General features: G+C 59.7%; 1 protein-coding gene and 1 long non-coding RNA gene across 29 annotated transcripts in view; one reads left to right on the forward strand and one right to left on the reverse strand.

Moving 5' to 3' along the window:
• Positions 1-18613, forward strand: part of MAST3 (microtubule associated serine/threonine kinase 3) — a 36884-nt gene extending 18271 nt beyond the window's left edge. For 16 of the 28 annotated variants that reach the window (XM_019819706.3, XM_023247370.2, XM_019819687.3 and 13 more), the window contains 20 exons: positions 136-345; positions 441-542; positions 826-958; positions 2424-2485; positions 2886-2971; positions 3786-3994; positions 4677-4815; positions 7475-7607; positions 7847-8012; positions 8618-8719; positions 9353-9475; positions 10357-10466; positions 11794-11930; positions 12455-12699; positions 13192-13398; positions 13691-13917; positions 14373-14495; positions 15104-15240; positions 15345-15526; positions 16499-18613. In XM_019819706.3, the coding sequence (XP_019675265.3) occupies positions 136-345; positions 441-542; positions 826-958; positions 2424-2485; positions 2886-2971; positions 3786-3994; positions 4677-4815; positions 7475-7607; positions 7847-8012; positions 8618-8719; positions 9353-9475; positions 10357-10466; positions 11794-11930; positions 12455-12699; positions 13192-13398; positions 13691-13917; positions 14373-14495; positions 15104-15240; positions 15345-15526; positions 16499-17031 (3366 nt within the window). In that variant the 3' untranslated portion in view covers positions 17032-18613. Of the gene's footprint in view, positions 1-135; positions 346-440; positions 543-825; positions 959-2423; positions 2486-2885; positions 2972-3785; positions 3995-4676; positions 4816-7474; positions 7608-7846; positions 8013-8617; positions 8720-9352; positions 9476-10356; positions 10467-11793; positions 11931-12454; positions 12700-13191; positions 13399-13690; positions 13918-14372; positions 14989-15103; positions 15241-15344; positions 15527-16498 lie in introns of those variants that run through there. The other 12 variants (XM_023247333.2, XM_045048376.1, XM_023247363.2 and 9 more) reach the window with 2 other exon arrangements.
• Positions 18604-19550, reverse strand: LOC109494843. Its single transcript, XR_002149937.3, has 2 exons — positions 18959-19550; positions 18604-18852 (listed from the first exon to the last, which is right to left on the reverse strand). It is a non-coding gene; the product is annotated as an uncharacterized LOC109494843 (long non-coding RNA).
• Positions 19551-19581: the final 31 nt, after the last annotated feature.

Here is a 19581-nt window from a genome sequence, read left to right on the forward strand (position 1 = left end):
CCAGTTCTCTGGCCCCGTCGTCCCCATCATCACATTCTCCCCCACAACTGCCTGTCTTGCCCCCACCTGTGTGTATTGCCCCCCCCCTCCCCCAGCCCCGTCCAGTGACCAGGTTGTCCCATCCGCCCTGCCCAGGCCACGGCACAGATGGAAGGCCGTCTGGAAGAATTCCTTGCTGCTTTTGCACCCGGTGCCCGGCTGGCCCTGGCCGATGGCGTCCTGGGCTTCATCCACCACCAGATCATTGAGCTGGCCCGCGACTGCCTGGCCAAGTCTGGAGAGGCCCTCGTCACCTCCCGCTACTTCATGGAGATGCAGGAGAAACTGGAGAGGCTGCTACAAGATGTGCGTGGGGGGGGTGGGGGGTGGGGGGTGTAGGGGTCCCCGGGGAGGGCAGGGCCAAGGGCCTGCAGGCGACGCCATCACCCGCCTCTCCCTAGGCCCACGAGCGCTCGGACAGTGAGGAGGTCGGCTTCATTGTCCAGCTTGTCCGGAAGCTGCTCATCATCATCTCGAGGCCGGCGAGGCTCCTTGAGTGCCTGGTGAGTCTCTGCACCCAGCCAGGTGTGGGGCCCAGCGGTTGAGACTAGGCCGCTAGAACCGTCCTGCTGAGATACAAGAGACATGCCCATCGGGTGGGGTTTGGAGAGGAGCACGGGGTGCCTCCCGGCTGGGCTGGGCTCTTTTCCCCAGGGAAGTGCCGGGAGCTGAGATCTGGAGGGGAGAGTTGGAGCCACCGATAGTGAAGCCACGGAGGGAACAGCACGGGCCAAGGCCTGGAGGTGGGCACAAGCCCCGGCTTACCGGCCCCTCTGCCACCCCCAGGAGTTTGACCCTGAGGAGTTTTACCACCTGCTGGAGGCTGCCGAGGGCCAGGCCCGAGAGGGCCAGGGCATCAAGACGGACCTGCCTCAGTACATCATTGGGCAGCTGGGCCTGGCTAAGGACCCCCTCGAGGGTAAGCTGACGGGAGTAGGGTGGAAAGGGAAAACCAAGGAGAGGCCGGGGCAGAGCTGTGATTCGAACCCAGAGCCGTCAACTCCACAGCTGCCATGATGTCCTTCGTCTCTCTGTGGCTCTGCCCTCAGCCACCTGTGGGGCCCACTGTGGGAAAGTGCCTGGGGTTCCTGGGTCAGCCAGCTGTAAGTGGGACCTCTGATCTCTGACCTGACTCCTCCCACGAGTCCCCAAAGTACTTTCCTGATTTCATCATCTGACCGTGGCCCAGGAGACGGACTTAGAGTCGGGCAGGACTTAGAGTCGAACCCGTGGGCTTGACCAAGCTGGTCAAGAACTCCCCCCAGACAGCAGAGTCAGGAGAACTGAGATGTGGGACCCGGGGAGCGTCGAACTTGGACCTGACCTGGTCCAGGTGCGGCCATGGGAGGCTCTGGGGAAAGGTTGATGTGTAAGCGAGTCCTGGCGGATGGAGAGGTGACCAGGTACGGATCTGGGGAAGAGAGGGGGTGAACCGGGCAGGGGGGGAGGGTGAAAGCAAAGGCCCTGAGGTGTGCAGGAAGAACAGTGAGGGGGGAAGCGCCTGGAGCTGAGGAAGAAGCAAAGCTGGGAGAAGGTGGTGCGCTTTGCCACAGTGGCTGGCGTCTGCCCAGCATCACTGCCTTGTTAACCCTGGGACTGGGCTGCCATTGTCCCCGTTTAAGGCTGAGGCTCCAGGCAGGTGAGGTCGAGCAGGGATTCAGACCTCGGCGGGCCCCAGGCCAGACCGCTTGTCGACTGGCTGTGTGGCCCCGGCTGTGCCTGGCTGTCCAATGAAGGCAGGTGGTGCCGTGGGCGGCCCCGGGGTCAGAGGAAGCAGAAAGTGGCCGGGCAGTTGGCAGCTGAGACCGTGGGGCAGGTCATCTATCCAGTGTCCCCGGTGGGGAACCTACTGAGTAAAAGGGGCTGTATTCAAACCCAGACCTCCCTCACCCGTGAGACCTCATTGTCCCATCCCAGCCTTGCTCCGTGACCGTGAGACACTGTCATGATTCAGTGCCATCATCACCGCTCACTCGGGGCCGCCCCTCTGCCAAAGCCCTAGGGCCAGAAAACGGCGTGGGTGGGGGGCTCCCTCTGGGCCACACCCTCAGCTGAGGAGGATGTTAGGAGCCAAGACCCAGAGGGCCCATGTCACAGCCTGCGTTAACAGGCCCAAGGCTCGGAGCCAGGATGATGGCTGTGCCATTCAGAGGCTGGGCTTCCCACGGGTCCTTCTGGAAAGTTCCTCAGTCGTTGCTTACTCCGGCCTGGGTTTGGCCAAGGTCTGGACGTAGTAGGGGCTCGATGATGCGATGATGGTATCGTGGGAGCCGGTCAGGGAGGCACTACGTCCCCAGGATGAGCCCTGGAGGCCTTGGGAAATCTCTGGGCGATCGAGGCACAGGCACGGAGGCATCATTTGAGGCTCCTCCCTTGTCTCACAGAAATGGTGCCTCTGAGTCACCTTGAAGAGGGAGGACAGCCTCCAGCACCTGAGTCCCCGGAGGTAAGTCACAGAGCTTTGACGCCCCCACCTGTCGGGTTCTTTTCAAGGTAGATCAGGCAGCCGTGGGAGGGGCTGGGTGTGCGGACGTGTTGCATGTAGTAGCTGCTTAGTAAATGCCTGTGACTTGAGGGAGAAGGTAGAGGCGAGTGCCCTGCCCTGGCGGTTGGACAGGGCAAGGCTGGAGGGGATACTGGAAAGGGGCGTTTTGGAAGATGTCTAGGAGTTTTCTGGAAGGAGGACGTGGCTCCAGCCAAAGCTCAGAAACTCAGAAGCTGAGTTTGAGAAGTCTGGAAGGAGAAAGTAGCAACAGATGTCGGGACCAGTGGCTGGGACTTGAAGGCAGGAAGAGCCCAGCCTGCTCTGAGGTGGGGCAGGACCCTGACCCTTCTTTGCCCCCTAGAGCCGTGCCCTGGTCGGCCCATCACGGAGGAAGCCGTGTGAGAATGACTTCGAGACCATCAAACTCATTAGCAACGGAGCCTACGGGTAAGTCCTCGGGTCCCCCATGGGCTGATTTCTCAGCCGCCCACGGGGATGCCTGAGGTCCAGCGGCCCCCGAATGTGCAGTCCGGGAAGCTGAGGCCTGAAGAGGGCCGTAGAGACACGGTACAGCCAGGCCAGGGTCTCAGACAGGCTCCGCCACGGTCTAGGCCATTACCTGCCCCAGGTGTAGGGAGTTCTAGGTATACAAGGAAAAAGATGGCCCCGTGGTGGCGGTAGTGAGCAGTGAGTGTTATTTTAGTGCTACTTTGACAGGTCCGCGTGGGGCTGGGGTGGGAGGGGGAGTCCTTCACAGGATAAGATTATCCAGAAGGGGCTTGTGTGCCTGGGTGATGTGGCTCAGCAGCACTGCCAGGAGTCTGGGTCAGGGAGCTCCAAGAGGGAGCAGTGGCTTGGGGTCTTTTTAGCCCCAGGGTTCACCTTCCGGGTGGCTAGTAAATTTGGTATCGTTTCACTACGGATGCAAAGCTGGCAAGCTCTCAATGGTTAAAAATCTCATTTGGGCCCTATTTAAAGCACTTTGAGTTTGGTGCCAGGGGGCTTTTGACTGCAGGGGTCTCAGTCTGCCGTGAAGACATAAGCCAAGGGCCATCTCTGTCATATCGATGTGACACCAAGAAAGGCAGCTTAAACCCATAGGGTGGCTGCTTTTGGAGAGGGGCCAGGTAAGGAGAAAGGGTGTCCCGGCTGTAGGGCGCAGCGCGGGCAGAGGCCTGGCAGGTTGGGTTCTGGGCCCAGGTCGGGGCCCGTTGCCCGCCCGGGCCTCGGTCTCAAGCCTCGGCGAACCCGGCTCCCCCAGGGCTGTCTACCTGGTGCGGCACCGAGACACACGGCAGCGCTTTGCCATCAAGAAGATCAACAAGCAGAACCTGATTCTGCGCAACCAGATCCAGCAGGTCTTTGTGGAGCGTGACATCCTCACCTTTGCCGAGAACCCGTTTGTGGTCAGCATGTTCTGCTCCTTCGAGACCCGTCGCCACTTGTGTATGGTCATGGAGTATGTGGAAGGTGCGGTCACTAGGGCTTGCATGCCTCCAGTGACGGGGAGCTCACCACCTACCCAGAAGCAAGTCCCTCCTTTGACCAAGCTAGGGTCTGCTCCGGCCTCCCTGGGGTCCCAGCCTGCCTGCCTTGGGAGCTCCTCAGTCTGTGGTGGGGGGGTCCAACCTGGGCAGTTGGGGCTGAGGGAGTCCAAAGAGGTGTGTGAGGGTGGGACCCAGACATCCTAGGCGGGGGGGGGGAGGGGGGGCGGGTACCAGTGAGCAGAGGCCTGAGGGCCAGAAGGGAGAGCAAGGACGGAGGGAGGGCGGGAGGTGTGGGTCAGAAGGGCCAGGATGATTGGGGGCCAGGGAGAAGAGTTGTTGGATCAGGTTTGCAGTTAAAGAATGAGCAAGGCCTTCAGGTGGTGCAGGGGTGTGCACTGTTCAAGGTCCTTCTAGGCAAGGAGGGGGAACGACGAGCACTTAGGAGGCACCGGCTGTGTACAGGGTAAGGAACCGTGTCCTCGCAGGGCTGCCGCCCTGCCAAGGGAGAATCAGGAATCTGGATCTGCCCTCCCTCCTGCCCTTCTTGGTTCCCCACCTTGGTTTGGTATAGACCAGGGATGCTTTGCAGGAGGGTGGGGGGGTCTCGTAAGCCTGGAGCAAGGCTCTAGAGCCCAGGGCCTCTGAACGCATCTGTCCCCCAACAGGTGGTGACTGTGCCACACTTCTGAAGAACATGGGCCCACTGCCCGTGGACATGGCCCGCATGTACTTCGCCGAGACGGTCCTGGCACTGGAGTACTTGCACAACTACGGCATAGTGCACCGGGACCTCAAGCCTGACAAGTGAGCAGCCTGGGGCTTTGGGAGCGGGGCCTCTGATTGGGGTCTGGGGCTGCTCAGAGCTGCCCGCCTATCCAGGTCCTGCTGGCCCATGGGCCCCTGGCAGCAGGAAGACAGGGAGCAGTGGCAACTTTGGGCACCTGGTGTATACAGAGGAGGACAGGTCCTTAAGAGGCACCTGCTGTATGCGAGGGGAGGATAGTTGTATTTATGGAGATGCGGTCAGGCAAAGAGAGAATGTGCACTTTAGGGTGCACACAACGCACAGGGGAAGGGACTGTGCACTCACAGAGTTACCACGGCACAAGAGGAGAGAGCGTGCATTTAGGAGGCACCGGCTGTATATAGGGAACAGGGACGTGCCCTTTGCAAGACCTTCTGTGTGGAGAAAGGGACTGTGCATGTCTTGAACACTTGTTGTGTGTTTGTGCAGGGAAGACAGGAAGAGATGTTCATTGAGAGCCTTGGGAAGTTTATTTTGCTCTAGCACCTAATAAGCACCTACTGCATGCCAGGTCCTCTGTGGGCGACCGTGAGACGCGTGTGTGAATAATCCATCGTGCTTTATAACCCCTACATAATTTGCAAGGCACTCTCCCCTGCATTAATTGAGCACCTGCTGTTTATAGAGCAAGGGGCTGCTCTTGATATCAAGTGCCGTCTGGATACCAGGCCAGGAGCTCGAGTTTCTTAGGTTCTTGCTGCACGGGGGTGTGAACATCAGCATTAAGAGCCTGCACGTTTTCAGGCGTCTTGTAGTTTGCCAGCGGCTTAGAAAATAAAGTGTGTATTTGGCACCTGCCACGTACCTGGGCCTCTGTGCGCAACACTTGTCAATATGCTCTGTGCCGTCAGGTCTGTGGATCATCCTAGAGTGGGGTGGGGTCTCCTGAGTGACCCCAAGGCAGCACCTGCCCCTCCCAGGCTCGGGACCCCCATCTGCAAAATGGCACAGGCCGGTGCCCAGCCCCAGAGGGTTCAGGGAGACAGGCGCACACGATAGACACGCGAGAGAGATATTTTCGCCTTTCACTTTGGAAAATTCCAAATGCATCCCAAGGTCAAGAGAAGGCGCATTCATTCACTGGGGCTGTCAGAGCAAAGTAGCACAGAACTGGGCGGCTTAAACAATAGAAGTTTATTCTCACAGTTCTGGAGGCCAGAAGTCCAAGATCGAGGTAGCAGCAGGGCTCCCTCTGAAGTCCCCAGGGAAGGATCTCTTCCAGGACCCTCCCCCAGCTTCTGGTGATTTCTTGGCTTGTGGCGACATTGCCCCGCTCTTCACATGGCGTCCTCCCTCTGCATGTCTGGGTCCAAATGCCGTTCCTATAAGGACACCAGTCATACTGGATGAGGGGTCGCTGTACTCAGGGACGTCCTCCTCTTAACTAATCACACAACAATCCCGTCTCCAAATAAGGTCACGTTCGTAGTCACTAGAGGTCCGGACGTCAACATGTGACTTTGGAGGTACATAACTCAGCCCAGAACAGAAGGAAGGGTCCAGTGCCCCCCGTCCACTCCCCGCATCCATCCCGTTTCCACAGCCTCCAACGCTTGGCCAATCCTGCTTCCTCCCCATCCCTGGGTCCCCCCACCCCCCATGATGCTGGGCAATTTGAAGCATATCCCAGGCATCGGATCATTTCATTATCATTTCATTTGTAAGAAGAAAAGGTTTTTTTTGTTTTTTTTTTTTTTAACATTTACCTATTTTTGAGAGAGAGAGAGAGAGAGAGAGCGCGAGCAGGGGAAGGGCAGAGAGAGAGGAAACAGAATCCAAAGCAGGCTCCAGGCTCCAAGCGGTCAGCACAGAGCCCGACCCGGGGCTCGAACCCACAAGCCGTGAGATCATGACCTGAGCCAAACTTGGACACTTAACCCACTGAGCCACCACGGCACCCCCAGAACTTTTTAAAGACAGTGGGTGCACAGAATCGTTCCTTTAGAGAGTCCGTGGATGCAGTTCTGTGCCAAGTAAACGGTTTATCAAACCACTTGGCTATACGCAGCTCTCCAGAAATTAAGCAGCCGAGGTACCAGGAGGTGCGCGAAACGGCGACTTTCTAAAGGTGGTGCGTATGGTTCTGTCATCTGGCAAGGCGTTTATATCCTTGAGCCGACGGGAAAACTAGAACAGCAGGGTGCATGGGAGGTGTACAAGGTTTTAAAAACGGGTGCCCTCAGGAGGTGCACGGAAATATTTCTGTATACAGCAGCTGCTCGAGGTATGTTCGTTTTTCGACAGGAAACGTAAATAACGAGGGCTTGCAAAGAAAGCATTTAGCGAAAACAAAAAATGGCCACGTGTGCAAAAATATACTGTGGGTTTCAGGCATTTTCATGCACAGCGGGGAGATGGTATGATTCTCGGGAGATGTAAATTCCAACAGCGGAGTATACAGTAGGTGCTCAGTAGCGACACCAGCTGCATCCGGTGGGTGCACCGAGACATTTGCCAGATTGGCAGTATTGCCCAAGACCTGTCGGTCCTCGTGATGATGTGCCCGCGCTCGGGAAGTGCTTTCCGACCCCCTCGGGGGAGTTAAGCCGCCCTGGCTGGACCTCAGCCCACCTGGGGTGGCACCAGGTTCCGGGGCGGCATGAGAAGCCAGGCACCTCGGGCCCCCCAGCCCTGAGTGCCCCACCCGCCCACCCACAGCCTGCTCATCACCTCACTTGGCCACATCAAGCTGACCGACTTCGGCCTGTCCAAGATTGGGCTCATGAGCATGGCCACCAACCTCTATGAGGGCCACATCGAGAAGGACACCCGGGAGTTCGTGGACAAGCAGGTGTGCGGGCGGGCAGGTGGCCCTGGGTGCGGGGCCGCCCCCCCTCTATCTGGATCCTGACCCTCAGGACGCGGCGAGACTTTGCAGTATGAAGGAGAAAATAAACCGCACCCCCCCCGCCCCCCGCCCCGTAATTCTCTCCACCCCCCGTTCCCAGCCTGGCCTTGGCCTCTCCGTCCCCGTCGTGGTCTCTCTGGAGTTGGAGGCCATCCTCCTGTTCCCCATTCTGCCTGACCCAGGTGTGTGGGACCCCTGAGTACATCGCGCCCGAGGTGATCTTCCGCCAGGGCTACGGGAAGCCGGTGGACTGGTGGGCCATGGGTGTCGTCCTCTATGAATTCCTGGTGGGCTGTGTGCCCTTCTTCGGAGACACCCCCGAGGAACTCTTCGGCCAGGTGGTCAGTGGTGCGTTTCCCCCACCGTGGCCCCGGTTCCAGTCTTGGCCGCTCAGGGCAGCAGTTTCCCTACCGAAGGGAGCAGCTATGTGTGTGGATTGGGCACGTGTGGTGTGCCTGGCCCCAGCTGGACACTGGGGACATGGCCAAGGGCGAGACAGCAAGGGAGAGAAATACGCAAGTTAGGGAACATCAGATACAAAAAAAAAGTGCCCAGGAAAAGAAGCAGGAAGAGGGGAGGGGATAGGGTAGCAGAGGTGTTGGGGGCGGGGCTCGGGGGGGGGGCTGCATTAAATAGAGGGTCATGGAGGCCTCGCCAAGGTGACGGTGTGAGTAAAGACCTGAAGGAGCAGCAGGGAGTCCCAAAAGTAGAAGAGGGGAAGGTGTTCTGGGCAGAGGGTGCAGCCACAGCAAAGGCTGTGTATGAGGTGGGACCGAGCCTGGTGTGTTGATGGAATAGAAAAGGCTGATGGCTTAGAGTACAGTGAGTGAGGGGAGGTGGTTGGAGGTGCTATGAAGGGCTGTCCTCACCCTCTCACTCTCTTTTATTTTATTTTACGTTTACTATTATTTTTTTAATTTGACTTGATTTATTTTTCCCTCTCCTCATTTTAGATGAGATCATGTGGCCCGAAGGGGATGAGGCCCTTCCAGCAGATGCCCAGGACCTCATCACCAGGCTGCTCCGACAGAGCCCACTGGACCGTCTGGGCACTGGTATGTGGACGTGGGATGGGGAGAGGCTGCATAGAGAAGGGGGGACTTGGGGCTGGGGTTTTGAAGGACGCATAGGAGTTCACCGGGAACTAGCGTAAGACCTTGAAGGAATAGCGGGTATCTGGGTCGGATGCAGACAAGGGGCACTGAGGCTGAGTGAGAGCCTACAAGGTCACCGTGGGGTATGTCCTAAGGTCCTCAAAGGCCCAGCCCAGTGGATCCCACTGTTCAGATTCCCCCGTCACCTAATTAATGGTTAAAGGACTATTCGAGACTCACGCAGCCACTACAGGTTATGTCCATGAGGAAGCTTAGCCACTGGAGAGGACCACAGGGGCTGAGGTTGGGGAACAGGATCCCTTCACGCAGTCAGCTCTCTGCTCCGTGGAGTAGAAATGCATAGAGAAGGCTGGAAAGAAAGCCCTCCTAGGGCTTTGGGATCTCGGAATCCAGCAGAGGAAAGAGCAGGGCCTGGGGGCTAGCCCCAATTCTGTCTGTCTTCAGGCTCTTAAACAGCGGCTGTTCCCCTCGCCACCTTTATGGCTCTGTGTTGGCCAAGTTGGGGCTCAAATTTGGCCCAGGGGGCAGTGGGGGACAGGGACACGCAGGGCTGAGCCAGGCATGTGTTGGCAGGTGGCACCCACGAGGTAAAACAGCACCCCTTCTTCCGAACACTGGACTGGGCAGGGCTTCTGCGACACAAAGCTGAGTTCGTGCCACAGCTCGAAGCTGAGGATGACACCAGCTACTTTGACAGTAAGTGGCGGGGGGGGGGGGGTGTCAAGGGGGTGGGCTCTGCTATCCCACAAGCCCCTGAGGCGGGGAGGGGATGTCTGCCAGGGTCTCCACCCAAGCACCTCGCCCTGAACCTGGAGCTTCTGACTTCCGGAGCTTTCTGAGTAATCAGAGCGTGTCTGCCGGCAGCTGCCCCCTCCCTGGCTGGGATTTCCTGTGCCTCTGGGGTCCGGAGGCCACGGCCTCCTCTTGGGTTGTGGGAGGGGAAACCAAGGCACTGAGTGTGGCAGACCCTTGCCTGGCGTCCCTAGCAGGTTCAGCCTCCTGAGCGTCCAGCCCTGACCAAGGATGGTGCCTCAACTGTCACACAGGAGGGAGGGGCGCTTCGCTTTGCCTTGTGGAGGGAGCCCCTCCGACATTGTGGGTGGGCTCAGACAAGTCTTCCTCTGCCTCCTTGGGGCTCCAGCCACACAGGTTAAATGCTCTAGGCTTCCAGCACCTCCTCTGGAACTTGCTGTGTGATCTTGGGCGTGTCAGAGGTCCTCTCTGAGCAGCTGTTTCCTGTTCTGTAAAGTGGGGGAACATCCTTTATGTTTAAGATGCACACGATCACCTAATTCTGGGTGACCCATCTCAAGGGCGAGGCTCCCGAGCGTCAGACACAAGAATCCCCACCCACAGTCCCACGGTTTTTAGGGACCCAGCTGGAGTTTTCTGGCCAGGTCCTCACTCTGCCAACTCAAGCCTCCCGTGGCCCCTAAATACACCAGACACAGCCCCACCTCAGTGCCTCTGCCCTGACCGTGTCTCCCCACCCCGGGACGCCCTCCCCAGATCACCCCACAGCCCTCGCGGCCGCCTCGGGGCATCGGGTGGGCTGTACGTGCCTTTCTGTCCTGCAGCGCGCTCGGAACGCTACCGCCACCTGGGCTCCGAGGACGAGGAGACCAACGACGAGGAGTCATCCACGGAGATCCCCCAGTTCTCGTCATGTTCCCACCGGTTCAGCAAGGTGGGCCCGGGGACCTAGCTACGGCACTGGGGATGTTGCAAAATGTTGGTTCGAGGTTGGGGGCGGGGTTCTGCTGCTTTCTGTCGTCATGGTGGTTGAAATACGTATGAAATATACCATCAGAGCCGTTTGATTGATTGATTGATTGATTGATCGATTGGTGGGGGGGGGGGCGGGGTAGAGTTTTTACCTTTAACGAAATGACCTTGGAAATGACGTACCTTTCCGCGACGCCAACGCTACGGTTTTCGGAGTCACAGTAAGATACGCAGAATTGCATCCATAATTAACATGAATGCCAACACTTCAAGCAGTGATTTCAGTTACGTGGCGAACACAGTCAAGAAAGCAGCCTCCGGACAAACGTGGGCTCCTCCCCTGCCTCCCCCTCTTCCCGGGAGGTGGCGGCAGGGGCAGCTGCAGCGGCAGAGGTCAAAGGGGTGGCGCCCCATCGTAGCCATTTTAAACTACAATTCGGTGGCATTCCGCGCATTCATAAGGTCGGGACACCCATCACCTCTGGTTCTAGAACGTTCCCATCATCCCAAAGGGAACCCCCGATCCCGTGGGCAGTCACTCCCCTTCCCCTCTCCCCCAGCCCCGGGCCACCCGCAGTCTGCCTTCCGTGTCTGGTGTCTTTCACTCAGTTGGATGTTTTCAGAGTTCACCCACGGTATCGTGTGTGCAGGGCTTCGTTCCTTTTTGTGGCTGAGTAGTGTTCCACTGTGTGGACGGACCACGTTTTGTGTACCCATCGGTTGGTGGACACTTGGGTCGTTTCCACTTTTGGGCGACTGTGACCAGTGCTGCTGTGCTGGGTGCCACATTTTATAGCCTCACAAGCTTAAGTTTGCTTCCTTTGTTTCTAATTTGATGAAGAAAACCTTCCCTGCTGCTTGTGGGCCTGGGCCCCAGGCAGAGCGTCCTGATCAGCGGCAGAAACCCTGGCTGCGGCCCCCTTGGTAGCCGGGCCCCTCCAAACCTTAGTTTCTCCGTCTGTACAGTGGGCGTCTTTACTCTGCTGTTTTTAGGGATGTGGTGAGTCTGGATTTAAGGAAGTGACTCACAGGGAAGCATGGGGCATATAGGAAGCACTCAACTAAGCTCACTCTTTTTCCTTTTTTTTTTTTGAGAGAGAGAGAGAGCGAGAGAGAGCGCGCATGTGTGTGTGTGAGTTGGGGAGAGGGGCAGAGGGAGAGAGAATTCCAAGCAGTCTCCACACCCAGCGTGGAACCCGATGCCGGGCTCGATCCCACAACCCTGGGATCGTGAGTCGGACTCGTGATTAGTGACACCAACTGTTACTAATGTTTTCTGTTTCTTCCAGGTCTACAGCAGCTCCGAGTTCCTGGCCGCCCAGCCCACGCCAACCTTCGCCGAACGGAGCTTCAGCGAGGACCGGGAGGAAGGGTGGGAACGCAGCGGCGAGGGCGAGTATGGCCGCCGCCTGAGCATGGATATTCGGTAGGTGGGCTGGAGAGTATGAGCAGATCCAGCTTCCGAGCCTGCTGGGAGGTGGCACCACAAAATCTAACACTGCAAGGAGCTTCCCGGTGGCCCAGGAGAAAAGGGTCAGACACACCGGCTAGCCTGTCAGACCCCTGCCGGCGTGGCCCCTACCATTGCTGCCTCTGGCTTTGCGCCCCTTACCACAGCAGGCATAAAGCAGCCGTGCACTGTCCTACTGCTAGGCTTCTGCTTGCTCCGTTCCCTCTGCCAGCATACCCTTCGCTAACAAACTCCTGTCCGTTCCTCAAAGACCAGACTCAACAGAAATAACCAATGTCTACTAGAGGATGAGTGTCGGAAGCTGGGTTTTAAAAAACGCCAATTCTCTGGGCAGAGGACGGGGCAAGCAGAGGGAACTCACCCTGTATTTACGAATTCCCTCTGGTTCTGGGCTGAGTGTTCAAATCTGGCTGCCAGGGGTAACTGGGTGTCCCGGGGCGACGGCGCCTGGCAAGTGTGACTTTGGCCCTTCCCTGCAGCAGCCTGAGGTCCTGGACGTCCTCTGGTACTTCCTGTCCGTCGTCTTCCCAGCCCGAGCGGGGCCCCAGCCCGTCTCTCTTGAGTACTATTAGCCTGGACACGATGCCCAAGTTTGCCTTCTCGTCAGAGGATGAGGGAGCCAGCCCAGCCTCTGCGGGCCCCAAGAGGCCCATCTTCATTCTGGGGGAGCCCGATCCACCCCCAGCGGCCACCCCAGTGATGCCCAAGCCCTCAAGCCTTTCTGGTAGGTGAGGTCCAGGGTGGGCGGGATAGTGTTGTAGAAAGTTTCCCAGAGGGACTATTTGAGATGGGTTTTGAAGGATAAGTAGGAGCTCCCCAGAGAGACCATTCGCCTAACAAAGGCTTTAAGATAGGAGAGGCCGGGGCTCCCAGAGAATCCTCGAGCCTCAGCTTGTCTCCCAGTCTAGGGGTGATACCCCCAGCTTCACTGGGTCAGGATGGGACTGGAGAGGGGGGTGAGACCGCAGAGCGCTGAGGGGTGCTGGGGGTCTGACGGGTGGGAGAAGGCTGCTTAGAGGAAGGGACTTGCAGAGCGGAGCTTTCCAGGGAGAGCAGTGCAGGAAGGAAGTGTGGGAAGAGAGAACCCTCTAAAGAAAGGCCAGGTAGCCAAACTGGGGTCCACGCTGACCGGGGAGGAAGGGGCTCTGCCTGCCGAGGGCAGAAGGACTGAGTGGTGAGACCGGCCGGGCTGACCCCCAACCCTGCTGACCCCTAGCTGACCCAGCCGCCCTCAGCCACGCACGCCTACGGAGCAACAGCATCGGTACACGGCACTCGACACCACGGGCCTTGGATGCTGGCCGAGGCCGCCGCCTTGGGGGCCAAAGAGACCCAGCTCCCGAGAAGTCTCGGGCCTCCCCCAGCGGGGGCCGTGTGCCCAAGTCCGCCTCAGTGTCCGCCCTGTCGCTCATCATCACGGCCGGTAACGCACGTGGCCCAGCCTCGTCTTTGCTTTGTCCGTCCACGTCTGTTGTAACCGCGGGGCTCGGGCTGTGCCACAGGGAGGGGGAAGGAGCGAGACACGGGGAGAGCTGGGGGGCTGGCATTCCTGGCGGAGGGCACTGCATGTGCAAAGGCCTCATCGGGGGACCGTGCCTGGGACACTGGAGCAGCAGCAAAGCAGCCAGAATGGTCAGCTTGGTGGGAAGGGGAGGTGCCCTCCCCACCCTGGTCCCTGCGAGGGAGTGACACCCCCCCAACCCGTGTCCTTGCAGATGATGGCAGCGGCGGCCCCCTCATGAGCCCTCTGTCCCCACGCTCACTGTCCTCGAACCCGTCGTCCCGAGACTCCTCTCCAAGCCGAGACCCGTCCCCCGTGTGCGGCAGCCTGCGGCCCCCCATTGTCATCCACAGCTCGGGCAAGAAGTACGGCTTCAGCCTGCGGGCCATCCGCGTCTACATGGGCGACAGCGATGTCTATACCGTGCACCACGTTGTCTGGGTGAGCTGGCCTCGGGGTGGGCAGGAACAGTGGGACTTGGTTTGAGTCTAGCTTCACCCTGGCAAGGCACTTCACTTTGGAGCCGCATTTTCTAGTCTTGGGAAAGCAAGCTCATTGGCTGAAAGGTTGTGGAGCCCAGGGCAGGGAGCTGGTGCCACCTGGGTCTTTGCAGCTCCTCTTACTTAGGGGGAGGGGGTTGGGCAAGACGGACAGGGATGGACAGAGGGGTAGAGACCTCAGTTGGGCACGAAGCTCCCGCCCCACGCCCGCAGATGCACCCTGGGTGTGGTGTCCTGCCTCCCCCCAGCCCAGGGCCCGTTCCCTCCCTGCCAGCACCCAAGGTCAAGGAAACCACGTCAGTGGCAGCAGCTTGCTGGGGTCCCACAGCTGACCCAGCTGGGCCGGGGTCTCCAGCTGTGGGTCCCAAGCCCCCTGACCCTACCACCCACCCCCAGAGCGTGGAGGAAGGAAGCCCTGCCCAGGAGGCGGGCCTGCGAGCTGGGGACCTCATCACCCACATCAACGGGGAGTCAGTCCTGGGTCTGGTGCACATGGACGTCGTTGAGCTGCTGCTGAAGGTTCAGCCCCCCATCTTCCCACCCTTGGGACTTCCAGACCCCCACCCCACTCTGCCTACCCTTGGGGCTCCCAGAATCCCCACGTCCCGTCCATCCTCCGGGGCCCAGGTCTGCCCCCACTGCTTTGCTCCTGTGACCCCTCAGCTTTTGATCCTGAGGTTGTCCCCTCTGGAACCACACCTTTCCACACCTGGTCCCACCTCCAGGCCTTGCATGTCCCCTCCCCTCTGCCCAGGACGTACATCCTCCTTTGCCCCCTGGGTGCCCCTACATTTGGCCCTCCTGGCTCACCCTGGCCTTATGAGGCTGGGGGTGTCCGTATTATCTTTATCTTCCTCAGGGGGGGCTGAGGCCTGGGGGTGGGGAGGTGGGCCCAGGCCAGGAGGCAGGGCCTTGTTTGGAGAGCTCCTAGGACCGGTGGGTGGACAGGTGGGCAGCTCATGGCATGGATGGGCAGATGACGGACATGCATCTTTGGCCCAGTGAGTGGCAGGTCAGTAGGCGAGAAGTGGGTAGATAGGATCTGGGGCTCTGACGGATGAAGAAGTGCGTGGGGGGCTTGCTAGGTGGGAGGCACCCAGGTGACCCCCTCGCCATCCCTCCTGCAGAGCAGCAACAAGATCGCCCTGCGGACCACAGCCCTGGAGAACACCTCCATCAAGGTGGGCCCCGCCCGGAAGAACGTGGCCAAGGGCCGCATGGCTCGCAGGAGCAAGCGTAGCCGCCGGCGGGAGACCCAGGACCGGTGAGCGACGGGTGGGCCTGCGCGGAGTGCTGCAGAGGACCGGGAGCAGGCTCCCTAGACTGCTGGGGACAGGGGTTCTGACGCATCGGGTCTCTCCCCCTCAGGCGGAAGTCGCTCTTCAAGAAGATCTCAAAACAGTCCTCTGTGCTGCACACCAGCCGGAGCTTCTCCTCCGGCCTCCACCACTCCCTGTCGTCCAGCGAGAGCCTCCCGGGTTCGCCCACCCACAGCCTCTCCCCCAGCCCCACCACGCCTTGCTGCAGCCCAGCTCCCGACGCCCCTGCAGGTAGGTGTGCCCCCCCCGCCCCGCCCCGCCCCGGGGCCACCCTGGGGCTGCTCAGGTCTGTGGGGCCTGACCCCGGTGAGGACGCCGGCGGGGTTTACAGGAGGGAATGACATGACGTAGGAAGTGAGGGGACCAGAAGGGCCTTTCCAGTCGCCTGGGGTCTGCAAGGCAGCCTGGCAGTGGGAGGAGAGAGGCGGGAGAGCAGAGAAGAGAGTACCCAGCAGAGGGAGCATCGTGGACCAAGGGGGCTAGGCTGCAGGGTTGTGAAAGCAGGGAGAAGGCTGGGAGGGAGGAAGTTGGGAGATGGGTCAGGCCAAGGAGCTGGGCTTAAATTGGCGGGCAGCTGGGAGCTATGGAGGGTGTGTGAGCTAGAGAGGGCATGTTTTAGAAGGGTCTGCATTTTAGAAAGATCATTCCGGGGCAGGAAAGGATGGGGACTTGGCCCAATGTCTGTGAGAGACAGCCAGGTGCAGACACCCCTAGGCTCACTGGGTCAGCATCCAGTGATGGGAGGACCAGGCTGGGGCACCCCTGAGGGGAAGCAGGGAAGTCCTGGAGGAGGCCCCTGCTCCAAGAAGCCCTCTCTGCCCCCTCTCTACCCTGACTTCGAGGGGCTGAGGGTATCTGTGCCACCTTTCCTTTCCTCAGACCAGGTATCCTCTGCAGCTGAGGCTTGGGGTGGAGGGGCGGTCACGGGGCAGATGGTGGATGCGTACCTTTGGCCCATTGAGGGGTAGGTCATTAGATGAGAAGTGGGTGGATAGGAACTAGGGCTTTGATGGATGAGTAGGAGTTCACCAGATCTAAGCCAAGGGAACGCCTTGCACACATTACAGGAGGCGAGAAAGGCAGGCATACTGGGTGGCCGTAGGCAGAGACGTGGGCTTTGGCAGGCGCTCTCAGGCCCAGGGCCCCACGACAGGGCTGGGGACATGCAGGCCGGTGGCCCTGACCCTCATCTATCACCCACAGACACCGCATCCCCTCCCAGTGCATCCCCGAGCTCCAGCAGCCCTGCCTCTCCTGCCGCCGCTGGCCACACCCGCCCTAGCTCCCTGCATGGCCTGGCCGCCAAGCTCGGGCCACCCCGCCCCAAGGCCGGCCGCCGCAAGTCCACCAGCAGCATCCCGCCCTCCCCACTGGCCTGCCCCCCGGTGCCCGTGCCCCCACCCCGCTCGCCCTCGCCCCTCCCCGGGCACCCACCTGCACCCGCCCGGTCTCCACGGTTGCGCCGGGGCCAGTCGGCCGATAAGCTGGGTTCGGGTGAACGGCTGGATGGGGAGCTGGGGCGCCGCGGCCGCGGGCCAGACTCGGAGCTGGTAGTCATGCGGCGGCTACACCTGTCCGAGCGCCGTGACTCCTTCAAGAAGCAGGAGGCCGTGCAGGAGGTGAGCTTCGATGAGCCACCCGAGGAGGCCGCCGGGCCGCTCACCTCTGTGCCACAGATTGCCGTGGAGGGCGCCGAGGCTGTGCCAGGAGCCCTTGGTCCTGCCGGGAAGGACTGATCCCTCCCACCCGGCCTCCCCCTGGCCTAGAAGTCGGGCTTTTTCGTGTGCAATGTTTTTTCCGTCAAGCGACTCTTGGATGGAGACTGAGCCACCAGACTGTGACACCCGGAAGGCGAGAAGCCATCTCAGTCCTTACCGGAAAGTAGAGACAGCACCTCCTTCGTGTTCCGGTGCAGACCTGGGGCCGTACGTAGGGGCAGGAATGGGGGACAAGGGTGGCATTGTAAATAGCAGCAAATCCCTGCGACTAATTTATTACTTTTTATAAGCGATAGTTAGACTGAGCCACCACTGCGAAGGTGGCTGCCCGGGTCCTGCCCCTTGCACCTGGGACCCCATTTGCAGACGCTGCCCCCTGGGCTGAGAAGGAAGCACTTTGGACAAGTTACGTATGTTTGTGTTTTCTAGGTTTTCTGTATGTTTTAGTTCTGTGTGTGTGTTCCTTGATCCCATCCTGGCCCAGGACCCACTGACCTGAGGGGATACAGGCAAGCTTACCTGTCCGGGCCCAATGCGGATAGGACTTGGAGAGTCTGTAAATGATTCCCCTCCCCCACAAAACAAAGCAATCCCGATGAGGGACTGGACGCTGAAAGCTACGTCTCACTGTCATAGCCTCGATCCCTAGGCCAGTCTCGCTAGAGTTTGTTTCTAGTCCTGAAGGCTTCAGCCCCGGGGGAGGGGGTGTGGGACCTGGGACCTTGATGGAGGAGCAGAGAGGTCACCCACTCCACAGGGGGACACTGATGCCCTGGGGCGGGGGGGGGGGAGGCGCAGGCCTCGAGGGGTACTACTGCCAGGGCAGGGGAAGAACGTCCACCCTGGACAAGATTTCACGTGCTCAGTGCCCACCAGGGTGAGCCCTTGACCATGATGTGTCTGAAACACCCTACGGAGGGTTCCCGCAACGTAGCGCAGCCTTCCTAGAATGAAATTCGAGTGAGAAACCCAACTGGGGGGCAATGGGGCCCAAGTTTGAATCTTGGCTTCCTCGTGTGGCTCTGGGAAAATGGCTTTCCCACTCTGTGCCTCAGTTTCCTCGTGTTTACAAAACTAATCCCGATGACTATTTATTAAGCATCCGCCCTATGCCAGACGCTTTTACTCGTGGCTTCTCCCCCAGCCAGCCTTGAGAAGGCTGCAGGTGGCGGTGTCCTCCCCATTTTATGGACAAGTAACCGAGGCCTGGCGAGGGGTGGAGACGCGTCGCACGATCACCTGGTAAAAAAGTCACGCAGCCAGGCCCCGTCGTGGGCACTGTCGACAAGGGAGCTTGAACGGAGAGTCTGGTGCCGGATACGGCAGATCCACCTCCAGCTCTCTTCCCCGGGGCTGCTGTGTGACACACACTGGGCGTCTCAGAACCGCCACTTCCTCTGTGGGGGTGGCCGGCCAGATCCCTGCGCCCCACCTGATGAGGGCACTTTCCAGGCACGGTAGCCCACAATGCATCCCTCCCAGAGACCCTCGCCCAGCACTGGCTGGTGCTGGAGCTAGACCAAGGCTGTGCATGACTTGTGCCCCCCACCCCCCTTCCATCCTGGAGCTGACCGTGAATAAAAGCCCACGTTTACAAAGAGGAGGCCCAACGTCTGGATTTGTGAGGGGCAAAGAAAGGGGTAAGGGGAGACAGTGTGGTGGGGACGGGGTGAAAACTGACTTCCTTTGAAGGGGTTTTGAAGGTGGCACAGGAGTTCGCCAATGAGATTCTCCCTGATGTCTTCTCGGGTCCCTGGCCTCCTCCTGCCCTCTCCCCGAGTACCCATCATAGGCTCTGCTCTTAAAAGCTTCATCCGGACACCGATCTGGGGCCCCGAGCTGTGTTAACAAAACAAATAAACCATCTCTGTGTCCTTTCTATACAAGTCTTCGCTGGAACTGTGCCCTGTCCCCCCACAGTCCCCCACGCCGCACGCGAACCCACCCCAACTCCGTGTTTTGGGGTTACTTCTGGGCAGTACCAGAAGCCCCGGGCCACGCTTCCGAGTGTCTTCGGCTATTCCGGAAACAATCGCCCGTCTCTGGGTCCTCGTTGGGCGTGTTCCCGCGCTCGCTGCGCTGCAAATAGTTCAGCTGTTTCCGGACGCTCTGGGCTGCCATGGAAACGCTTTCAATCCCAGCTTATTTGGCTCTTTCCTGAAAAGCTCCGATTTCTGTGGCGAGCTCCCTTCCCACCCCACCGCCTCCTGCTCCCTGAGCTCGGGGCCGCCTCGCGCCCTTAGGACCCATCCATCAGTTCCGGAAACTGGTGGTCCATCCCTGGCTCTCGACTCACAGGGCCTCCCTCTGGGTCCGAGCACACGCGGTTCTTTGCAGAAACTGCAGTCTCGGGGCTCAGCCTCGGTTCCATCAGTCCCGCTGGGGGGAGACGCTCGGCGATTTCCGGAATCACTCGGTCATCTCGAAGCCCAGCCGGGCCCCGCCGAGCTTAGGGAAACGGTTAGCTGACGCGATTGCGCTCGCTCGGCTGTTTCCGGAAATGCTCGGCTATCTCGTGGCACCCTCTGCCCGCCAGTCCCGCGGGAGGATGTTCGGCTCTTTCCGGAA

The sequence above is a fragment of the Felis catus genome, chromosome A2 (genome assembly GCF_018350175.1).
Source record: "Felis catus isolate Fca126 chromosome A2, F.catus_Fca126_mat1.0, whole genome shotgun sequence".
Classification (NCBI taxonomy): Eukaryota; Metazoa; Chordata; class Mammalia; order Carnivora; family Felidae; genus Felis; species Felis catus.